A 19,804-nucleotide genomic window follows, 5' to 3' on the forward strand; every position below is an offset into this window, starting at 1 on the left:
TGATTATTGTCTCATGTGTAAAAGGATTTAATGTTTTATAGGCTGATGGTCTTTCTTAATTATGCACAGATTTCTGACATATTTGGTTATTGTTTTTAATGTGCAGATGAACAGGAGACTGAAGGTGTAACAGAAGAATGTAAAGGATCTTAAGCAAAGACTCGCTGGGGTGTGCTTTTAAGAAAGCTGGTAAATTAAGTTAAATCACATTTTTTCCAAATTCTTTGAATTCAATGAATGCATTATAGAGACCATTCCTCAAATGATGATTTTAATGTTTGGATTCTCTCTTTCTGGATCACATTTCCTTGATATTTTTGAGACTCGTGGTATAATTGTTCAGTGGTTTTTCCTCATTGAAATTCCTGGGAAAATTTTTTATTGCTAAATTTGCAACATCAGGGATACGTTATAGAAACCAACATTTATGTATGTGTGCTACGTTAAAACTAGTTGAAATGCTATGATTGTTTTGTATTTGATTTGATACGTTGCCACTTTATTGTGATTTAGACAGATTTGATCACCATGGATTGTAGTTTTGCCCCTGCTTTCCTCCTCTCTAATGCCTGTTAAGTAAGTACAACTTGCCGTGGAGAGAAATGAATTTTCTCAACAAAGCAATGTTAGGCTATCCTTGCTATCTTATTAGTAATGGTACTTTTCATAAGCAAAAGTTTGACTGAATTATTACATATGTTATATTTAGTTATTTTCTTTCAGAGTTTGCCTTTTACAATGCAGCAAATAAAGATCAGCTACTTAAAAAAAAATAACCTGTGGTACTATTTGAAGAGAGAGGGTTTGTTAGTTACAAGTGAGTAGCCTGGATTCATGAGAACATTTTATGTCAACACTCCATATGATGAATTGGCATTAGAACTAGAAGTCCAATTTATTTCTGATTCTAAAAAAAAAAAAAAGCTATTGTGCAGCATTTAACAAAATTTGGAATAATGTATATGTAGCATTATTATTTTTCACTCGAATGTTTTCATCTACTGATATTGGATAATATTAGTGATTGCTTACGTCAAATTTGCTTGACTTTTTAAAGTGAAGACTTCTATAGCTACTGTTTTCAGAAGAATTGATAGGCAATTTCTTTTTCTAGCCTTTTTCAGTTTATATTAAAACAGCAGTGGTTCTTGTTGATGTTAATGCGCTACAGTGTAATTTGTCTTGATGCTAAGAGTTTTGCTGTGGGTTGCCAGCAGAGCTTAAAAATAATGATTTTGGACTCTGATAGGCGTGACGTGTGTGGCGTAGGGTTTGGGTCAGAACAATCGGAGGAGAGAGGTGGTATGGATGGGGATTTGCAGTGGTGATAGAGAGGAGCCATTTTTGCCCATAAGCCTTTCAGAGGAGTGGGGCTTTCTAAACCCGTGTGCTTCTGGTGTTTGACTTGTATGTGTATGTGTGTGAGAGAGAGAAAGAGAGAGGGAGAGGGAGGGAGAGAGGGAGAGCAGGAAAGAGGGAGAGAAGGGGAGAGGGAGATAGATGTTGGAGAGAGAGCTTAAGCCTTTGTAAACTGTTCCTGCAAATGGTATTTGCGGCAGAGTGAATCTTTATGTTACAAGAGTTTAAGAGAAGGAAAGGAAAACAGAATGATTTTAAGTAGTGAATTTTCCCATTGAAAGAGGTGACACCATTCCATAGCGTGTCAACTGAAGGTACCTCTGATAAGAACTGGCAAGCTGAATTTGTATAATATATTCAACATGAAGGCTCCAGATTAAAAAAAAAAGAAAGGCCCTGATAGGGAAAGAAAATGTTATTAAAAAATAAGATTTTATTTTTAAGGTTCCTTTTAGACCTGAGTGTTTGCCCCAGAACAAGATAGAGAAGAAAAGATATAAAAGAGCAAGAGCTAATTCATTTCAGGAATGAATTTAGGATCTTAAAATTTGAGGTTTTTCTACTTATGACTCCTCAAGAAAATTACTGGCATCACCTTTATTGTAAATTCCCAGAGGACCTAAAATTGCCGTCCTATCCAACTCTTTGAAATGCATGACAATAAAATAGAAGGAAAAAGCTATACCCCGATGGCATAATTTTAATTTTTAACACATCCTGTATTTTAGTACAACCTGATATGAAGGTCAGTCTTGGAGTGAATATGCAGCATGCCTGGGAAAAACCTCCTGTTCCCAGACACTTTTTTCTGTCCCATCTTGATATTTTGAGTTACTTTTGTTCTGTTACTTAAAAGTGAATTAGAATTCTCTCCCAAGACTTCACACGTTGAGCTGCTCAGAGAGTGAATGTCATGTTTCAAAGAATTATTTCTTTCAAATCAGTTTTCCAAATTTTATAACCATTACCAATACCTTCTAGTTCCTGACTCTTCACCTGGATACCATAAAATGATTTGGCAATTTATACTTATATAGGACTATGCTACCCTAGATAGATGTTTCTAGAATGAGAGAGAAAGATCAACAAGGAGAAAGAGTCTATCTCACTCAGCTAGTCCTTTTTGTTTTAATGGATCTCAAAGTGAGACCTTTAACCTACTCATAATTTTTTTTATTCTACCTGTTCTTATTAAAACTAAAAATTGGCCAGTATTCTACATTCATGGTTAGCCCACCTGAAACTCAAGTTCTGCTTATTGTAAGGCATTGGCCTTCTCTTCACAAAATAATTTGATTTTTTATAGTATATATGTTTTTAGGATTTCATCCAAATTCGACCTGTCTCTGTAGTCATCCGTTTTTGACCAAAGGCATAGCCGTTCTCCAAAAAGTGTTACCTGTAGAGTTTGACCCAACTTTTCGAGGACAGTTCTTCCTCCATTAACGTTTCTAAAGCTTCTCCACAACGTGCAATGGTGTTGCCCACCCAGTGCCCTCATTCATGGCTCAGAAGATGTAGCTGTGAATTCTGTGTGCTTCACTCCTGTTTTCCTTTTTCATTGTTTTTAGAAACAGCACTGGACTTTGAAAAGGATTCAATAAATGACATTTAGTGACACTGGTAAAATATGAACTTGTATCCTTTTGGGTCCCACATCTCGGGGGGACATTTCTCATTGCTGTGTTTTTAATATGACAGGTTAATTTTTGTCTTGTTCTTCTGTTCCACAAATCCAGCAAATATGTCATCTAAGCAACTCAGTCTTCCTAAATCGTACAGGGAATACGAATGTTCCTGTTACTTACTGTGTTTTCTTTGTGTATATACTCTATTGGTTTGAGGATGGAATTTACCCATACCTCATAACATAAAGCCAGAAAACAAATAAACATGGATACAGTAAGTATAAATATAAATTTCCATATGATTTATTGTTGTTCCTTGTACATAAGAAACAGTAATATACAACTTACACTGCTTTAGAATGTAAAATGGATAAAAATGTGTACAAAAAAAGCACATTCCTAGAAAAGTATTGGCAAATAGTAAAAACAGGGAGGAGGGTAACAAGCAAAAAACAAATCAACAAAACAAAAAGAAAAACGAACAATTCTTCAATTCAGTGTGCAAACATTTTATAAAAATAGAAATACTAACTCTACAGGCAGTATTTCCTGATAAATTATTTAAATAGCATATCTACACAATCTGAGATATCTATTCCAATGGCAATGAGAAAATAATTTATAAAAATAAAGCAATGGTATACAAGATGATAGAAAAACACAACTTTCAGAAAATGTATTTAACATTTCAATGCTATTTCCTTATTGGGAATACTTTTCTGTGAAGAATTTTTATACTATGTACAACATTGACTTTTTTTTTTTTTAGGTACTACAGTAGCTTTAAGTTTGTTAGACATTTAAACTCTTTTCTGCTTGATCCAAAAATTCTTTACTCAGTCACACAACAAATGAGGTAATATTTGTATACAAGTTTCACCTTTGTCATTTTTTTCGTTTGGAAAAAGGCAAAAATAATAAATGTAGATGCTTTTCATCTCCCTGGAAATAGGCACAAGGGATGGAGCAAAACAGTATTAAAGCCCTCCTGGCTTTCTTTGCAAACTAAAAACACTTGCAAATGGACAACCAAATAATTCCACTTGAAAAAAATAAAGGAAAAAAGAAGAATCCCAAATCATTCAGTCTAAGCACAAAATGAAGAGCAGCTTGCTGTGCTGATTTCCTTGTGCCATTCCTATGAAAGTTTTGCTGATCAATCTCAACTACCAGCTCTCAAACACTTTCCGTATGAAACCTAGATTCCAGGTAGAACAGAGTTAATAAATAATCTGTATTTACAATCTTACAGTCATGAAGACTTGTAGCAAAGATGATATGCTTACGCTTCTTCCTGTTCCATGAATAGTCTTTCAGACAGATCCTCCAGAATAAGTAAAAAATAAATATTTTACATTGTAAAATGTTTGTAAAAAAAACAAACACCAAACTACAGTCCAAAAGAGAAAATTGGAAAACTCCATGATATTCAGGAAAAAAGAGAGAAAAGGAATGTCTTAGTTGATAATTTTGTGCCTTTCTAACCATAAAAATACAAGCACGGCTACCTTTCCCTTGGGAGGTAGCCCAGTGCTCACTGAGATGGTAGGTTTTCTTATTTCCCTGCTACATCAGCACAAGCTACGTCTGGAATACAACTGACAATTTCAATATAACCAGGCAGTGGCAGCCAGCACTGCCTTGTGCTGGTTTAGTTCTGACTCCCTGTTCTGGTTGCTACAGGTGATGTGTGAGGGGTGGAAATCCGGGAGGAAGTCCACAAGCCAGTCTTTTCCTTCCTTCCCTGCTTCTATTTAAGTGCCTATTTACGTGGGTCAATCAGCTAACATGGGTCAGCATCATGAAATCCATCAACAGTCTTTCCCCTGAAAATGATTTAGTACCGAAAATGTAACAGTCCCTCCATGTTTTCTTCATACAATCGTCTCTTGGGTATGCGCCCTCCTCTTAGGGCTTCGGCCCCGCCCCCCCATTCCCGAGGGAGTAGGTCAGGGCTGGTTTTGTTTGTCAATTCTAGCGAGTCCTCCCTTCTCTCACATGCCTGAAAACGCTTTGGAGTCCACTGCTCAGAGCTGGCCTCACAATCGCCCTCTGCCCTGACAAAAAGCAGAGCGGGACAGGCACCTTCCAACCGAAGCAAGTGGATGCTTTTGATTTTTCAAAAGCCAACCAAAGTCATTGTTTATATCCTTGGAAGATTCTTCTCATTCAGAGGCTGAATGCTGAGTCTGATTTGGAAAATTGCATTTTCTTGAGGCAAGTCACATGTTCTAAGAGTCCACACTGATGCAAGCAGAGAGCAAAGGCAGGCAGGGAGGAGTGATCCTGGGGGTTTTCTTAAGCCCGTGGCTCCAGAAGGTGCAATACCAGCAATGGTTATGAGCAGTCTTTTCATCAACGGTTTGATGATTAGGAATCTGTTAAATAAATAGACAAACACATAAATACATAAACTAATTCATCAAGGCATTGTCATCTCAATATCCCTCAATACATTAACAACCTAGGCATAGCTCTACTTTTATAATGTCAAAAGCATATTTTAAGATTGTCAGCTTATATAATTACACGTTAGTGTGTTGGAACATGGTTGCTAGGAGATTGACACTGCATAACCTTCTAGAACTTATGCTGTGCTTTCTAAGTCTTTCCGTGTTAAAACTCTAGGGAGTTTTATTTTACAACTTAAGACTCAAAGATTACACCATAATTTAAATATTGAGTAACAGCAACCATATTTTTTTTTACTGTGCTTCATCTTGTTGGCTCCAAGCTTGGCCCAGTAAACGTTTATTAAGCACCTGTTTTGTAGGAGACCCAATGCTAGACTCAGTGAGAGCTTAAGTAACCACTAAATGAAAAAGAATGGAGAAAAAGAGAGCAAAGGTTAGTAGTGAAAATTAATTTAACATGCCAATATGAAGGCAATACTCCTTTCCCTTCCTTTCCAAGAGGGAAAGGTTCTGAAAGACAACCTGGGCCGTAATGGCATGAATAAAACTAAGTGGCGTGCAAGACATGGAAATGTAAGATTTTTAGGTATTATTGCTGGGGTCTGAACTGTACAGGAGCTTGTCTGCAGTTTACTTTGCGCTGGCTATGAAGAGGACAGAGATTGCTAAATTAAAATGGTTCACAAGGACTCAGCACTTCATAAGCTGCAGTTCATAGGCACTATTTCATTTTTTATCATATGCCTTCAACAGCAAAATATAAATAGCCTTTAAAATAGCCTCTAAATATAGCCTTTAAATATAAATAGCCTTTAAATCAGCCTCTCCCATGATTGGCATTCTTGGTATTGGTCTGAGCTAGGGATGTCAACTGGTATATTCACTGTCATTTTGCTCCTACCTCTGCATTCATATTTCAGGTCAGAGAAGAACACCATTTCTTGAGAGAAGACGAACAACCCTAGCCTACCGCCAGCATAGGTTTTGTCATAGATGGGTCCTGAGTCGGCCATGATTTTCTTCCCTTCATACATCACCACTCTGCAGGAAAAAGGAAGTCGCGTTAGTGACACCCTTGCTTTTTGGTCCTCTCCTTCTCTCCCGTCAGTCAGTGTGACTTAAGTGAAATTTAATCAGAGCAATCTTACCTAATGAAACCCGTCTTTGGCCTGTGGCTCAGACGCCATCTGTAGGCGGTGAAATCTTTCCAGCCTATGTGACGAGGGTCATGCCACAGCGTGCGTACCTGGAGGAAAAGGAAACAAAAAGGTTGAAACAGGCTCATTATGAGATTTATATTTCATTCCATGAGAAACGGTGCTTGAAAGGTACAGAGTTGACCTAAATTAGAGGGCTGCAATGTAGGATTTTTTTCCGAAGGCCTTTTTCATTAGATGTGTAGCCTTGAATGTACATATAAAGCAGAGAGAAGAGAAGTTTTTATTTGTTTGTTTGAAGAGGCTAAAACTGCCTTTGGATCTGAAGTGGGCTCCCCTCTCAGACCCTAGGATGTTTTTTCAAAGCAGAACTTAACGCTGCAGTTGGTGATGCGGGGAACGTGATATCTAAGATTCCCTGGTGGGAGGCTTGGCCAAAGCACAGCGTCCCTTGTGCTGGTCTAGCACCTCTCCCCCTTCTGCAGGGTGTTGTTCTCACCTGGCCGGGGGTGTTTCCTGTGTGCCACAGGGCATTCCGCAGGTGCTCGCCAGGCCCCGTGGTGGAGTTCACGACCTTCACAGAAAGGCCGGAGTATCCCTGAGCCCTTGTGGGGTTGGTGTCCCAGTAGGACTGAGTGACTTGCTTCCACATCACAACGTAGAAGCGGCTGCTGGACTGGTAGCCAAAGACAAATCCGGCATAGTCATCGTCCCTTTCGGTGTTGATGAAGAAGGTGCCACTGAAGTCCACAGCGTTAAACTCATCATAACCTGGAAGAGGAGGCCAGACCCAGGTTAAAACCTGCAGCCTTCGGGAGGTTCTCTGTTACACTCCTAGGCATTTTTTAGCACCCATGGGGACACACACGACTGCCAGCTTTTATATTTGCTTCTTTCCCCTCTATGCACCGGCCTTTTGTTAGAAGAACTCACTACTCACCTACAGCAAGTCCAGGATCACAGTTGACAGTCTGGACGAGTTCTTTACCCTGATGGCGTACAACCCAGTTAGGGTCATTTTGGGACGTCCCTTTGGGATCTAGAGGAATCATCTGGAATCGGCGGAAATCGGTCTCACTGATATCAACGTTTTCGGGACAGATGTCATCGATGTCTGGCACGTTGTCCTGGTCAAAATCATCTTTGCAAGCATCACCTCGACCATCACCTGAGGCCAAAAAGGCAAGAGTTCAGTGAAATTCTGAAATAACCGTGACTGGTGCCAGAAATTCACTGTCTTCTCAAAGCTGATATTTGGTCTCTTCATCCTTAAATGCATTCAGCTTTGTTTTTATTTCCTGAATCCAGACAGCCATGGTTTCAGTGACTCTCTTTAAAAGTGGCTCCAGTGACTCACCATCAGAATCCTTCTGGTCAGGATTGGGCACGAGCCTGCAGTTGTCCTTGTCATCAGGAATGCCGTCATTGTCATCGTCATGGTCGCAGGCATCGCCCTTGCCGTCCTTGTCATGGTCGGCCTGGTTGGCGTTGGGCACGTAGGGACAGTTGTCCAGGTTGTTCTGGTGGCCGTCTTCATCAATGTCCTGATTGTTGTCACAGGTATCTCCAATGCGGTCCGAGTCAGAATCGAGCTGAAAGAGACAGAAACAGAGGGTCAATTGGAGTATGAATCATTGATGCTAAAGAGAACTTATGGAAGATTCTCCAGTGTTGGATTCGGCCAGTGAGGTTTGAAGTCTATATGCCACTGCCGAAAGCTAGTCATATTAACAGATTTTAAATGTTTTTCTTCTTGACTCTCGTTTTCATATGACAGTTTTAATAGGGATATTTGTTGTTGTTTTTTTTTAAATAGAAAACCGTCGAAATAAAATTAAATAGAAAGCATTATCTAATCCCCAAGGATGGAATGCCATGTTAACTGCTTATATTTTAATGATAACTGAAATTCTTTCAGTACAATTTGTTATTTTCCATTTTAAGTTTTCAATTAGGAAATTGTTGACACGTCAGCGTCTACTCTAGGTCATTAAATCATGGCAACATGGCACTGCTTTTTATACTTACTTGGAAATCCATATGGTGGGATCAATTATTTTCTTCTTTTTTTAGGTATTTGGTTTTATATCTCTGGTCCATAATGGTTGTCAACTGCTGGCTCAGGTAGTCAGAATTCTCAATTTTTTCAAAACTGTACTTCTCAAGAGTACAGTATGTGGGATGCTTAGGGATTATTTATACACAAGCTGAAATGTTTCTTGCCAGTATTTATGCTCTTTGCCATTAAGAGTTTTACATGATTCATTAATTGTTATAAACTTTATTATTATCGGAAGAACCAAAAACTCATCCAGGGAGGTTAAACGGCATTGAGGTTTAATTTATAGTAAGATCCAAACTCAAAATAGATGACCCTCAAAGCCATTTGATCAGAAAAGCTATCCCAGATCATTCATGCTTTCCCATTCCGGCCCCAAAGAGATTCATCCTGTTGCTTTCTGTTTTATAGGAGCTCAAACGAACAAACATTAGGAGGTCAGCTGGACTTCTCATTTTTTGAATCTTTTAAAAATATTCCCATTTTTTAAAAGCTGGTTTCTATATTTTCAGAACAATGCCTTAACTTTCACAGCTAGAAAATAATGATGAGCAATTACACAAGAAAAGGAACTTGTTCTGGCTGATGTCTATTTGCAGCACTCCCTGGCAGTGCTACGGAGAATTATCTGCTTGCAATGCCACACACTTGAAGAATGACAAAGAAACAGGGATTTCTCCAGTTTGGGAGAATTATTTTTAGTGTGAATTTCTTGCAGCCAGATTATATCATTAGCCATGAAAATGGTTGTGTATTGTGCTTAGGGATATTTTCTTCCATCTCTTAGTTTCAAATATGACTAATATTCCCGTAGAGTCGTCAGTCACAGATTTCTGCTTTGTATAATTTATCTCAACAATGATAGATCCCGCTGAGCAAGTCACGTGGACCTTCTTGTAGAAGACAGGATTGACATTACAAGACTGTCACACTAAAGACCTATGAGACTCTGCGAGGAACTCATGTCAGGCAAACTGTTCACATGAAAATGTTACAATTGGCTATGAGAGCACTGAGAGCCGTGGTAATGGGAGTGTTTGAACTCTGTTTAACTCCTCTATTTTTTAGAGGCCTAGAAAGGGATATTCTAACACTTTACTGAAAGATTCTGAAAGGAATCCACCGACCTGATCTGGATTGTGTTCCAGGGGGCAGTTGTCACACTGATCTCCAACCCCATCCATGTCAGTGTCTCTCTGGTCCACATTGTAGACGTACTGGCAGTTGTCCCGTTCATTGAGGATACCTGCAGAGAACAGGGGACAGGTAAGAGCTGGAATCTCCAGCCTCAGCTGTTTCAACCAAATCGCACACTAACAGCCAGGGCTGCTCAAGGTTGAGAGCCAAGTGAGAGACACTCGGGCCCGCTGGAGTCCGGGAGTGCCTTACCGTCCCCATCAATGTCTGCTGCGCAGGCGTCTCCTTCCCCATTGTTGTCCGTGTCAGCCTGGTCTGGGTTGTGGTTGTAGGGGCAGTTGTCACAGCGGTCTCCCACGTCGTCTCTGTCATAGTCATACTGGGCTGGGTTGTAATGGAACGGACAGTTGTCCTGCAAAGAGAAGAAGCAGAGCATTTTACAACACGGTCCATGAAGCCCGCCTCAAACCACATGAATTTTTATAAAATTTTTATAAAACTGTGAAAATATGCAACAATTATTTTCTATTTAGTGGATATACTAATTGAATCCTCTGTAAAATGGTCACTGCAAAAGTTAAAAGCCAGGACATAATGAATGAAAAATGAATTGCTGTTGGTTATGAGTCAGTGAGATGTAAATAGAAACTCAACATCACTGCTCTCAGTGCACTCAAAGAAAATCTTAATGTGACTTAGAGAAGACATTTGAAACCAATCTGGGGAGCGAAGTGTCATTTGTTCACATATTGTAACCTCTTGCTCCAACCGGGGGAAGGGAAGGTTGTGATGAAAAACAAAACCCTCATTTAAAAATTCTCTTGGCAACATCTATGTCCTCAAACTACTGAAACACAACAAATAACTTCTGATGATCCTAGAGATCAGTAACTTCATTGAATCTTAAGGTGTTACAGGCTGTTGCTGAATACAAAAGCTGAAAGAGGAGTGGAAAACATTTTTTACCCTGTCATCTGGAATTTTATCATTGTCATCGTCATCGTCACAGGCGTCGCCAATTCCGTCCTTGTCATAGTCTTCCTGCCCGGAGTTGGGAAGGTTGGGGCAATTATCCTGGAAAGAGAAGACACATTACAGCTGCAGTTTGCATGCCTTTTGCTCAGCTCAGGCACCAGAGATAAACGCTCTAGACTTTGTACACGGACTTTGTACACGGACTTTGTACACGCTGGGAACACAGCCATGCTCTGCTGGTATTTGGTAGAGAAGTGAACATTTTTTTGGACAACATAATCGACCGTGGAACACAACTGCCCACAGGGCCTGCTGCTCCATTCATGTTCTTGGCACCAAATGATTTAATATTAGTAAGAATTAGGGCTGCTCTGCCTTTGGATGATTTAATCTTTTAGTTTCATTTTCAGACTTTTAAGCATTTAAAATCCCTCAGCCTGTTCCCTTGATAAGGGCTTTCTGGAGGTGGGCGAGGAAAGGGGGGGGGCTACCTTTTTGCAGTGGTAAGTTGCATTGGCCACGCACACCAGGTCCTCGTTGGGCCAGCCGTCCAGGTCTGTGTCCTCCCCACAGATGATGCCATTGCCGGCGTAGCCAGGCTTGCACTCGCAGCGGTACATGGGGTCACTGTAGTGGCTCAGGTAGTTGCACTTGGCATTCTTGTTGCAGTCGTGTGTGCCGTCCGTGCAGGGGTTGCGGGGCTTGCACACCTGAGGGTACAACATCCTGACCTTAAGGCAGAGCCTTCGAGAGTCCCCAGACACCGCAGAACCAAGAACCCAGATCCCCATCGTCTCTGAACAGACAGAGCTCCGTGGGAAGAGTGTGGGTCCTCCCCATCCGCCCCTGGGTATGTCCAGGTTACAGGCTAACGTGGCTTTAGGTGCGTTTTCCTTGAAATTGGTCAGCACCTAGGCACTTAGAAGTCCATCCACTCACAACTTGTTCCAGAGCAGCATTGTCAGATGTGATGGACCTGTTTTCCTTGCTGGAGGTACAGTGGATTTTCTAGTCCCGTTTCTAAGGGCTAGGTTGTCCACTCACCCCCTTCCCTGTTTTTTGTGAAGGGTATAAGATGACGTTCCCCCCTTTCATGGCTCTTTCGCTCGAGGACACCCCTCCTTCACTCCCGTCTACGAGTCCCCTCTGCTCTACCTGTTTGTTGGTGGTGGCACGTTCCACGCCCCGGCCGAAGGGCTGCGAGCCGGTGAAGCGTGGCGGGCAGGGCAGGCAGTTGTAGCCGGGGTCCGTGTTCTCACACCTGTGCTCTCCGTTGTGGTTGAAGCAGGCATCAGGGACTTCTTTGCACTATGGAAGAAACAGCAGTTTGCTTCGTGTTTAGAGAACACTGCCAAAGGAAATGACTAGGACAGGTGAGCTGCTTTCCTAGGTCTGGTAACTCCCAGCTTCTCACCTCATCAACATCTTTGCACTGGATGCCATTTCCGCTGTAGCCCGGGGGACAAGCACCACACTTCCAGCTGCCGTCAGGGTAGCTGGTACACTTGACGTCCGCAAAGCAGGGATTGGACAGGCATCCATCTGAGACAAGAGAGACAGGCAAATGGTGGGTCTCAGCTGCTTCCCAGTAACTGCCATTCCGGACACTTAAACCAGGGTGTAAAATATTGTAGGGTCTAAACAACTGATAGCTTGTTGAGATTATGCTCTCCATCTGGCATTTTAGAGTAATCAAATCACTCAGGACCGTTCAAAGCCGAACCCCTGTGAACGCTAACCATGGCACTCAGTGGTTTTGTCCTGGGCTGCATGGCTTACCGATGGGACAGTCCTGCTTGTTGCAGATCTGGTTTTCTGTCACATCACCAACGCAGTCCTTGCCTCCAAACTGGGGTGTGGGGTTGTTGCAGAGCCGACTACGTTTCTGCACCCCTCCTCCACAGGTGACGGAACAGATGTCCCATGGCGACCAGGGTCCCCAGCCTCCATTGACTGTAAGAAAATGAACCACAGGCCAAAGTTAACGCCGATTTTCAAACGCCTTACCTTCACAGGAGACTCTCCTGAGTTCATGCTACCCTGACACATGGAAAGAATGTTCTGGAAGAGGGTGAGTCTGAAATTGTTCTTTCTGTTTTCCATTAAAAGAAGCTGCTGCGCTGTGCAGGACGGTGCTTCTATTTGTTTCTCTAGGAAGGGACCTTTCCCCGTCCATGACCCACCGAGCTGGAAGCTGCAGATGCCAGCCAGCCAGCTGGGCAGAGCTGCTGCCGGGTGATGCATGCACTTACTGGGGCAGGCATCTTTCTGGCAGGCTTTGGTCTCCCGAGCTTCGCCCTCACATGGCTTCCCATTCATCTGGGGGCTGGGAGAGTTGCACAGCCGGATCCTTGTGATCACACCGTCTCCACATGTTACAGAACAAGACGACCACGGGGACCAGTGGCTCCAGCCGCCATCCTGTTTAACTAAAGGACAAACCAGATGGTTATACGGTGCTTCCCATGAGCCAAGCTCTGTGCTAGTGCCTTTAAATGCATTATCTAAACAAAATCTTCAAACTAGCCCTATCAAGAACTATTCTTACCCCCGATTTGCAGATGAGCAAAGAGCCTCAGAGAGGCTAAGTTGTGCTCAAGGGTGCATAGATAAGGGGGAGACTTGGGATTAGGTCCAGAGGCTAGAACCTGTGCTCTTAACCTCTGTGTTATGGAGCTGCTGTTGGTGACGACAAGGACAGGTCAGTTCTCCACATCCCCCAGTGGCCAAGATACTTACATCTCTTGTCACACTCCTGAATGTGGCAGGTCCGTGTCTGCACGGAGGAGCCCTCGCATCTGTTGTTGAGGCTGTCGCAGGAGCGGCCACGCTGCTGGATTCCGTTGCCACACGTCACAGAGCAAGAGGTCCACTCAGACCATGGGGACCAGCCATCGTCCGCAGAATCGCTGGCTGCAGAGGACATGGGCGCATTTAGCGTGCAATCATTAAAACAAGTTATTCTTTAGACTGCTCTGCTCAGGACTTTCTTCTTCCCTTGCTAGAGGGTGACAAGCAATGTAGTTGTTAGGCCAGTGGCCAAGGGGTTTATGCCAGATCATTCTGTGCACAGCCTCGTAGCGGTTGCATGCTTTGCCTGGGCTGGTACAGCTGAGCCTTTTCCCAGTGTGTGTTCCTATTCATCACTCCCTCTCTCCTCCTGTCCGCATTTCAAATGAGTTTCCCTTTTCTGACTTGAGATATTTCAGTAGGCAGTTCCAGTCCCAGGCTTCCAAAAATACTTTGAGTTTTAGGCAACTTATAGGAGTCACTTCTGCCTTTCAGGGGAGCCAGAGACCATGTGTTTGGCAGATGAAGTTGAAGGCAGCAGAGCCGCTGTTGGCTGTGGCTCCAGCTCGGTCATGAGGTTAGTCAGTATGTTGCTTCTCTCACCCTAGCATTTGGGACCTTTTCTGCATATATTTTCACAAGAGGAAAGTGCGTTTGTTTGTCATCTGCCCAGGCACGATGACTACAGTCACGTCTAGCTGTACCTGACACGAGACAGAGAACTTGTTTTCTCTTGCCATCAGCTGGAAGCTTTCCTAGCAATCCCTGATTGAAGTTCAGAGCCCCGCCAGTCCCCGGCTGGCTTTGTTCCCTTTAACCCACACCTGAAGTGAATGCTGAACAGAAAGCGATACACAAATGATTATGACAGTGCTGGTATCACTGACATCTCTGGAGGGGACTGGTTATTCTGAGTTGTGATCAGTGTGTGTAGGTGCAGTGGGTGTGGGAGGTGTGGGTGTGAAGGGTGAGTGCTACTTTCTCGTCTGATTTATCTTCGTTGTGATGAATCATTTTTATGACTTGTACCTACTATATTGTCTCAGCAAAGTGATTAATTCATACTGGCAACAAAAGCCAGGGATTGGGTACCATGAAACAACACAGTGCCCTACTTCTTTTATGGCCCTGACACTCAAACTGCTGTTTTGTCTTAGGTCTCTTATGTCTGTATACAAAATGGGTAGAACTTTCAGGCCCAATTAAGTCCAATGCTCGCACCAAAGCCATCCATTTCTCTGGTGAGCAGATTTTTCTTGACTGTAGGCCATAAGGTCAAATTCTAAAAGCAGTCAGCTTAGAGCTATCACTGCTACCGATTCCTCTCTTCTTTCCTCAAAGCACAGAATCATTCTCAATAAGCTATACCACGATTATTGCCTGTACTGTGATCCAGGGGGGTAATCAAGTTTAGTCATAATGGCACTTCTGGCTCTCTACAGCAGACAAGCCATCAGTTAACCAGATGTCGCAGCAAGAAACGGAATGAAAAACATCTGATGGAGATGGGGGTGGGGTTCAGGCACTATGTACAGTTGATCCCGTCGCTGAAGCATGATTATGCAGTTTTAAGAACTTACGCCAACACCGCGGGCAGCATTCTCCATCAGGAACTGTGGCATTGGAGCAGGGCATGATTGGGCAGGACACTTTTTTGCAGATGGTAACTGAGTTCTGCTGGGCAAGAGTGAGGGAGAAATGGTTTACTAGGCATATTGCAAGCCGAAGTTTACATATTGAAACATTTCCATTACAGGTTGACACGTGGTCGGGGCTGTTAAATGCTCTAGTGGAATGATTTTAATAGAAGATCTGCCTCTGTCATGTTGGCAGCCACCAGTACTGTAGATACAGTTCTGGTGCTAGTTACTTGTCACTCCACCCCTCGGAGAGAGCTTTCTTAATTGCCACTTAGTCACTTTCTCATGCACAGGACAGCATGAAGAGTTTCTCCAGCGGGAACCACTGAATGTCATGGGTCAGATCTATTACTCTGCATCTAAAAGTCAAACTCATGAAACTCAGCCAGGACTTGAAAAGTTTTAAATCATATCTTTATGGGGAAAAGAAGATCAATGAGCGTCGTATTTTCTCATGTATAGATCTGGCTTTATATTATATTGGACAAGAATGGGAATTTAGTAAATTTGACTTGCAAATCCAGCAATCCGTGATTTGTATTTCAGCTTGACTTTGCTCAATGAGTCAGGTAAACCCCCTTCACTCCCCTGCCCCTGGCGTTGCAGGGTGGGCGGGGGGATCCAGAAGGACATACGCACTGCAGGCAGTGCCATCTGAGCTAAGTGGACAGTTCTGTCCTCACATGGTGGGCTAAGTGATTTGAACAGCAATCAGTACTGTGTTAAAAGAATCTCTGTGTCACAGCTGAATACGAATTAGGGTTGGGGGGAAGAAAGTTCAACTAGGTTTTACTTACCTGACATTCAACACTTAGCCCTTGAACTAAAGCAGGTGAGTTACTGAGATGTTTAAGTAGATATGTTCTTTTAGATACTTAGCCTGGGGTATCATTAAGACTTTGAAAAACTCTTGGGCATTTAAAGATTTTATAGATGTCATAACTGCATCTTAAGAAGAAGACACCATTTGGGTTATCAGGCCATGGAACATAAAAAAGGCCTGTGTGGCTATCTGGATCTTCCCCCAGAGACTGTGGCTTCAGATGCACCATCTATTCGTATTTCAGTCTCTCGAGCCCCTTACCTGGCAGCGACACTCAGTGCAGCTGTCCACCGTCCACTCCTCGCTATTCCTGTACTGGACTCCATTGTGGTAGCAGAGCGGGGGCCTCCTCAGCTCATTGACCAGCTCTTTGTTCTCTTCAGTCTAAAAGGGGGAGAAAGGTCATTAGCGTCCAGCCTCACTTTCAGTCCCTCAGCATCATCGGTGGTACACGTTCGAGGGCTCGTGCTAGCGGGGGGGGGGGGGGGGGGGAGGCCACTGACCACTTTGCGGATGCTGTCCTGCAGCGTGGTCACGATGGTGCGCAGGCCCCTAAGCTCCAGGACCATGTTGGATAGCTCGTCACAGGAGATGCCGCACATGGCTTGCAGATCCTTTGTCTTGTGGCCAATGTAGTTGGTGCGGATGGCAGGGCTGGAACCGTTCACCACATTGTTGTCAAGGGTGAGAAGGACACTGGTAGCTGCCAAGGAGCAGAGGAACACAATGGGGAAAGTTATAGAGGATCTTCAAGCAGAAGATCTCACCTGCCAGTTCCCAGGGTTCCTAGCCATAAAAGACATTTCATTTTGGGTGAGGGATGCAGGAGGACGGGATGCGTGTGTGTGCTGTTGGAGGTCACCTTTATATACCTCTTAATTATGTTCCCCGGGGTAATTTTTGCACAACCACCATTGCATACGTTTCTCAACTTGTTTTGGGTGGAATTGCCCCAGTTTCCCTGTATGCCCTAAAAATAGAAGGATACTTACAGCTGGAGCAGCCTTTGTTCCTGAGGATGTCTTCTGGTGTGGTTCCAAAGACAAATCTCACATTCTGGAGCACGCCCTGTGGGCAGAGGACACACATTATTTGTAGACGCTTGGTGGGGGAGGGGGGGCAGGGGTCAGGGGGTGGGGGAGACTTTATGCTGGGAAAAGCACACAATAGATGTTCTAGAAGTTTCAAAGAACTCCTTTTTAAGATCACCATGTCAAAATAACACACCAACATGAACAGCCAAACAACTTCAAAAATCTTAACTGTGTCTTGTGCCAAGTCTTCAGTGTTGTACAAAGAATTCAGTTATCAGCCTGCTCGGAGACACAGGAAATGGAATCTGATACTGAGACCGGAGGATATAATGACGCTCTCCAGTGTCAAAGAGTTAAATGTGGGCGTTTCAAAGCCACAGATACAAAGATCGAGACGTTTAAGCATGGAAGAAGCCGCAGCAGCAAATAGCCACTATTTTAATCTTTTCTTTGGGACCGGTTACATCCCCATGAGGAATCAAATAGCAAAGGGGTCTTTATTCTGCTCCTAAGAGTACCCACTTCAAGCAGTGTTGTAACTGCTGGAACACATTTGAAATAAGTTATTTCCTTGAGAAGAGCATAAGGAGTATTTAAGGTTTTGAACAGGCTGTTATAGGAAAACTATTTCTTGTTTCCTTTAGTGGTTTTCAAAGTCTGGTCCCCAGAACACCAGCGCCAACCTCACCCTGGAACTGGTTAGAAATGCAAATTATCAGGCCCCATCCCAGACCTATTGAATCTGAAACTCTAGGGGTGGGGTGCAGCAGTACCCATTGTAGCAAGTCCTCCGGGTGGCTCTGATGCTCCCTGAAGTGTGAGAACCGCTGCTTTAATACACAGACAGGATTTCCTCTCCTAGAACCCCTGCCTCTCCTGTGATTGCCCTCCTGGCAGATCAGCTGCCTCTCAGTCGACCCCATGGACCAGGAATTGAAGAGGCCTCACCTGGAAATTGTCATTCACACCTCCTTTGGCGATGCGGAGCCTGGCGATGCTCGCCAGGTCCCTGGTGAAGATGCCTTGGATGGGAACGTCCAGCTCAGCGTTCTCCATCTTCTCACAGTCGATGTACAGCTGGGCCCTGTCCTCCTGCACAAACAGGGTGATGCTCTTCCACTGGCCGGTCGCCAGGAGTGCTTCTTCCACCGACACCACATGCTGCTTCCCCTGCACGGTCAGGCTCAGGTCCAGGGTGCCCGCCTTGCCATTGGAGACCACGCTGAAGACCTGGCCGGAGTGGTCTTTCCGCTCCACGGCCAGCAGCGTGCCCCGGGTCTTCTTCATTTGCCTCAGGGAGGCCAGGAGGAGGAAACCTTTCTCCGCCCGCACAGCATCCACTAGGTCTTGGAACTTGTCGTCAGGCACAGGGGGGATCAGGTTGGCATCCTCGATGCGGAAAGCTGGGCTGGAAGGGTCAGGACCCTTCACCAGTCGGCGCCCGGAACCCTTGCGGGCAGCCCCCGTGAGTTCAAAGATGTCAAACACGCTGTTGTCTCCCCCAGACTCTATTAGACAAGAGCAGGACACACGGTGAGCTCTCTGGACTGGGCCTGGGGTGGGGCTCAGCTCTGGGGTGTGGGGCAGAGGGACAGGGTGAAAGCTCCTGGCAGCCACCGAAAGAGCTGAATAAACACCAGGGTCACAGGGAACCTGCATCCCGACGTTCGGTCAGGGCTCAGGGGAGAAGCAGCTGGGAGGGGAGTGCATGGGAGGGAGGCACACCTGGGGTAACCGGACCTCTTCCTCTTCCCTCCCCCCTCAAAAGGTATTATACAGACTCACCTGGAATGCGGTTGGAGCCGCACACATGCCACAGGAACAGGACACTGAGTCCCCAGGCCAGCCCCATGGTGGAGCTGTTTGTGCCCAGCAGGGAGCCTGCAGCAGGAAGCACAGAGCCCAGGGTCAGAGGCAGCCAAGCAGGGCGGGTGGGCAAAACCTGGCTGGGCTTGGGGCCGGGTCCCTGGGGATCCCCCTTTGGCTCCACGTTTGCGGCAATGAGGGGCAACAGTACTTACTTTGGAGAGGGCAGCAGGAAGAAAACGAGAGAGTTGAGGGGAGGAGATTGTGGGGCAAGACCAACAATCGGGGGGCGGGGTGCTTTTCCTCAAGAAGTTGAGGGTAAACAGCAGCATCAGGAGATATAGTTTGGGGGCCCGGGGAGGGCATGGGGGGAGTCTAAACTCTTTTCTAGAGGACTGATAGGTTTAGGGAAGACGAGGAGAAGAAAACCTTGGGGTGTCCTGGCGAGTTGGTTTGTGAACCCCAGGGCTGGAGAGGATGGCCCTGGAGCCCTTCCATGAGAAGAGTCCCCCAGCGGCTGGGAGGAACAGGATGGGGAAGGCGAAAAGTATGAGATCCGGGGTCCCTGAGGCGCCGAAGCCTGGAAGCTCCAGGTGGATGGCCAGGGCAGCACTGGTCCTCGGCGGCCGCCCAGGGACTCCTTACCTGTGTGGACACGGGTGCAGAGGCCGGGGCCGGCGACGAAGGCGCAGCGACGGTACCGAGCGCTGGAGAAGCGCGGGCAGAGCGGTACGCCCGGAGGCCGAGGGATCGGAGGCTGCGCGGGGAGAGCTCACCGTGGTGAGCGTTCGGCGGCCGGCCGGAGTGCACTGGCTGGCAAGGCGGCGGAGCCGCTCGCTTTTAAAGAGGCGCTCACATTCCTGGGGTTTCCTCTGGCCAATGGGAGGCCGCCGGGCAGGAAGCGGGAGGGGGGGGGCCAGTCTGGGTTCCTCTCTCCGCCCCCCGCTGCTTGGCGCACAACTTTCCAGCTAGAAGGGGAAGG

The 19,804-nt window shown here is 45.0% G+C and overlaps 2 protein-coding genes across 4 annotated transcripts in view; one reads left to right on the plus strand and one right to left on the minus strand.

Annotated features, from left to right (window-relative positions):
• Positions 1-166, plus strand: part of FSIP1 (fibrous sheath interacting protein 1) — a 214,052-nt gene extending 213,886 nt beyond the window's left edge. The window contains exon 12 of the mRNA XM_029236418.1: positions 107-166. Coding sequence (XP_029092251.1) covers positions 107-153 — 47 coding nt within the window. The 3' untranslated portion in view covers positions 154-166. The remainder of the gene's footprint in view (positions 1-106) is intronic.
• A 1,687-nt stretch (positions 167-1,853) lies between these two features.
• On the minus strand, positions 1,854-19,627 carry THBS1 (thrombospondin 1). Of its 3 annotated transcripts, none has more exons than XM_029238009.1 (22): positions 19,468-19,627; positions 18,802-18,897; positions 17,965-18,524; positions 16,975-17,050; positions 16,486-16,685; positions 16,244-16,366; positions 15,100-15,193; positions 13,469-13,642; positions 12,982-13,158; positions 12,509-12,682; positions 12,144-12,271; positions 11,885-12,037; positions 11,221-11,439; positions 10,721-10,828; positions 10,007-10,166; positions 9,745-9,863; positions 7,916-8,150; positions 7,499-7,726; positions 7,058-7,329; positions 6,550-6,647; positions 6,303-6,442; positions 1,854-5,365 (listed from the first exon to the last, which is right to left on the minus strand). In XM_029238009.1, the coding sequence occupies exons 2-22, from the start codon at positions 18,866-18,868 to the stop codon at positions 5,358-5,360; spliced, it is 3,513 nt and encodes a 1,170-aa protein (XP_029093842.1). In that variant the 5' UTR covers positions 18,869-18,897; positions 19,468-19,627; the 3' UTR covers positions 1,854-5,357. The 3 variants fall into 3 exon arrangements, with proteins under 3 accessions (XP_029093842.1, XP_029093841.1, XP_029093843.1); XM_029238008.1 differs by having other exon boundaries at positions 3,271-5,365; positions 15,100-15,196; XM_029238010.1 differs by lacking the exon at positions 19,468-19,627 and having other exon boundaries at positions 3,271-5,365; positions 18,802-19,026.
• Positions 19,628-19,804: the final 177 nt, after the last annotated feature.

This window comes from Monodon monoceros, unplaced genomic scaffold (assembly GCF_005190385.1).
Source record: "Monodon monoceros isolate NGI ecotype Baffin Bay Population unplaced genomic scaffold, NGI_Narwhal_1 Super_Scaffold_21, whole genome shotgun sequence".
NCBI classification, from domain to species: Eukaryota; Metazoa; Chordata; class Mammalia; order Artiodactyla; family Monodontidae; genus Monodon; species Monodon monoceros.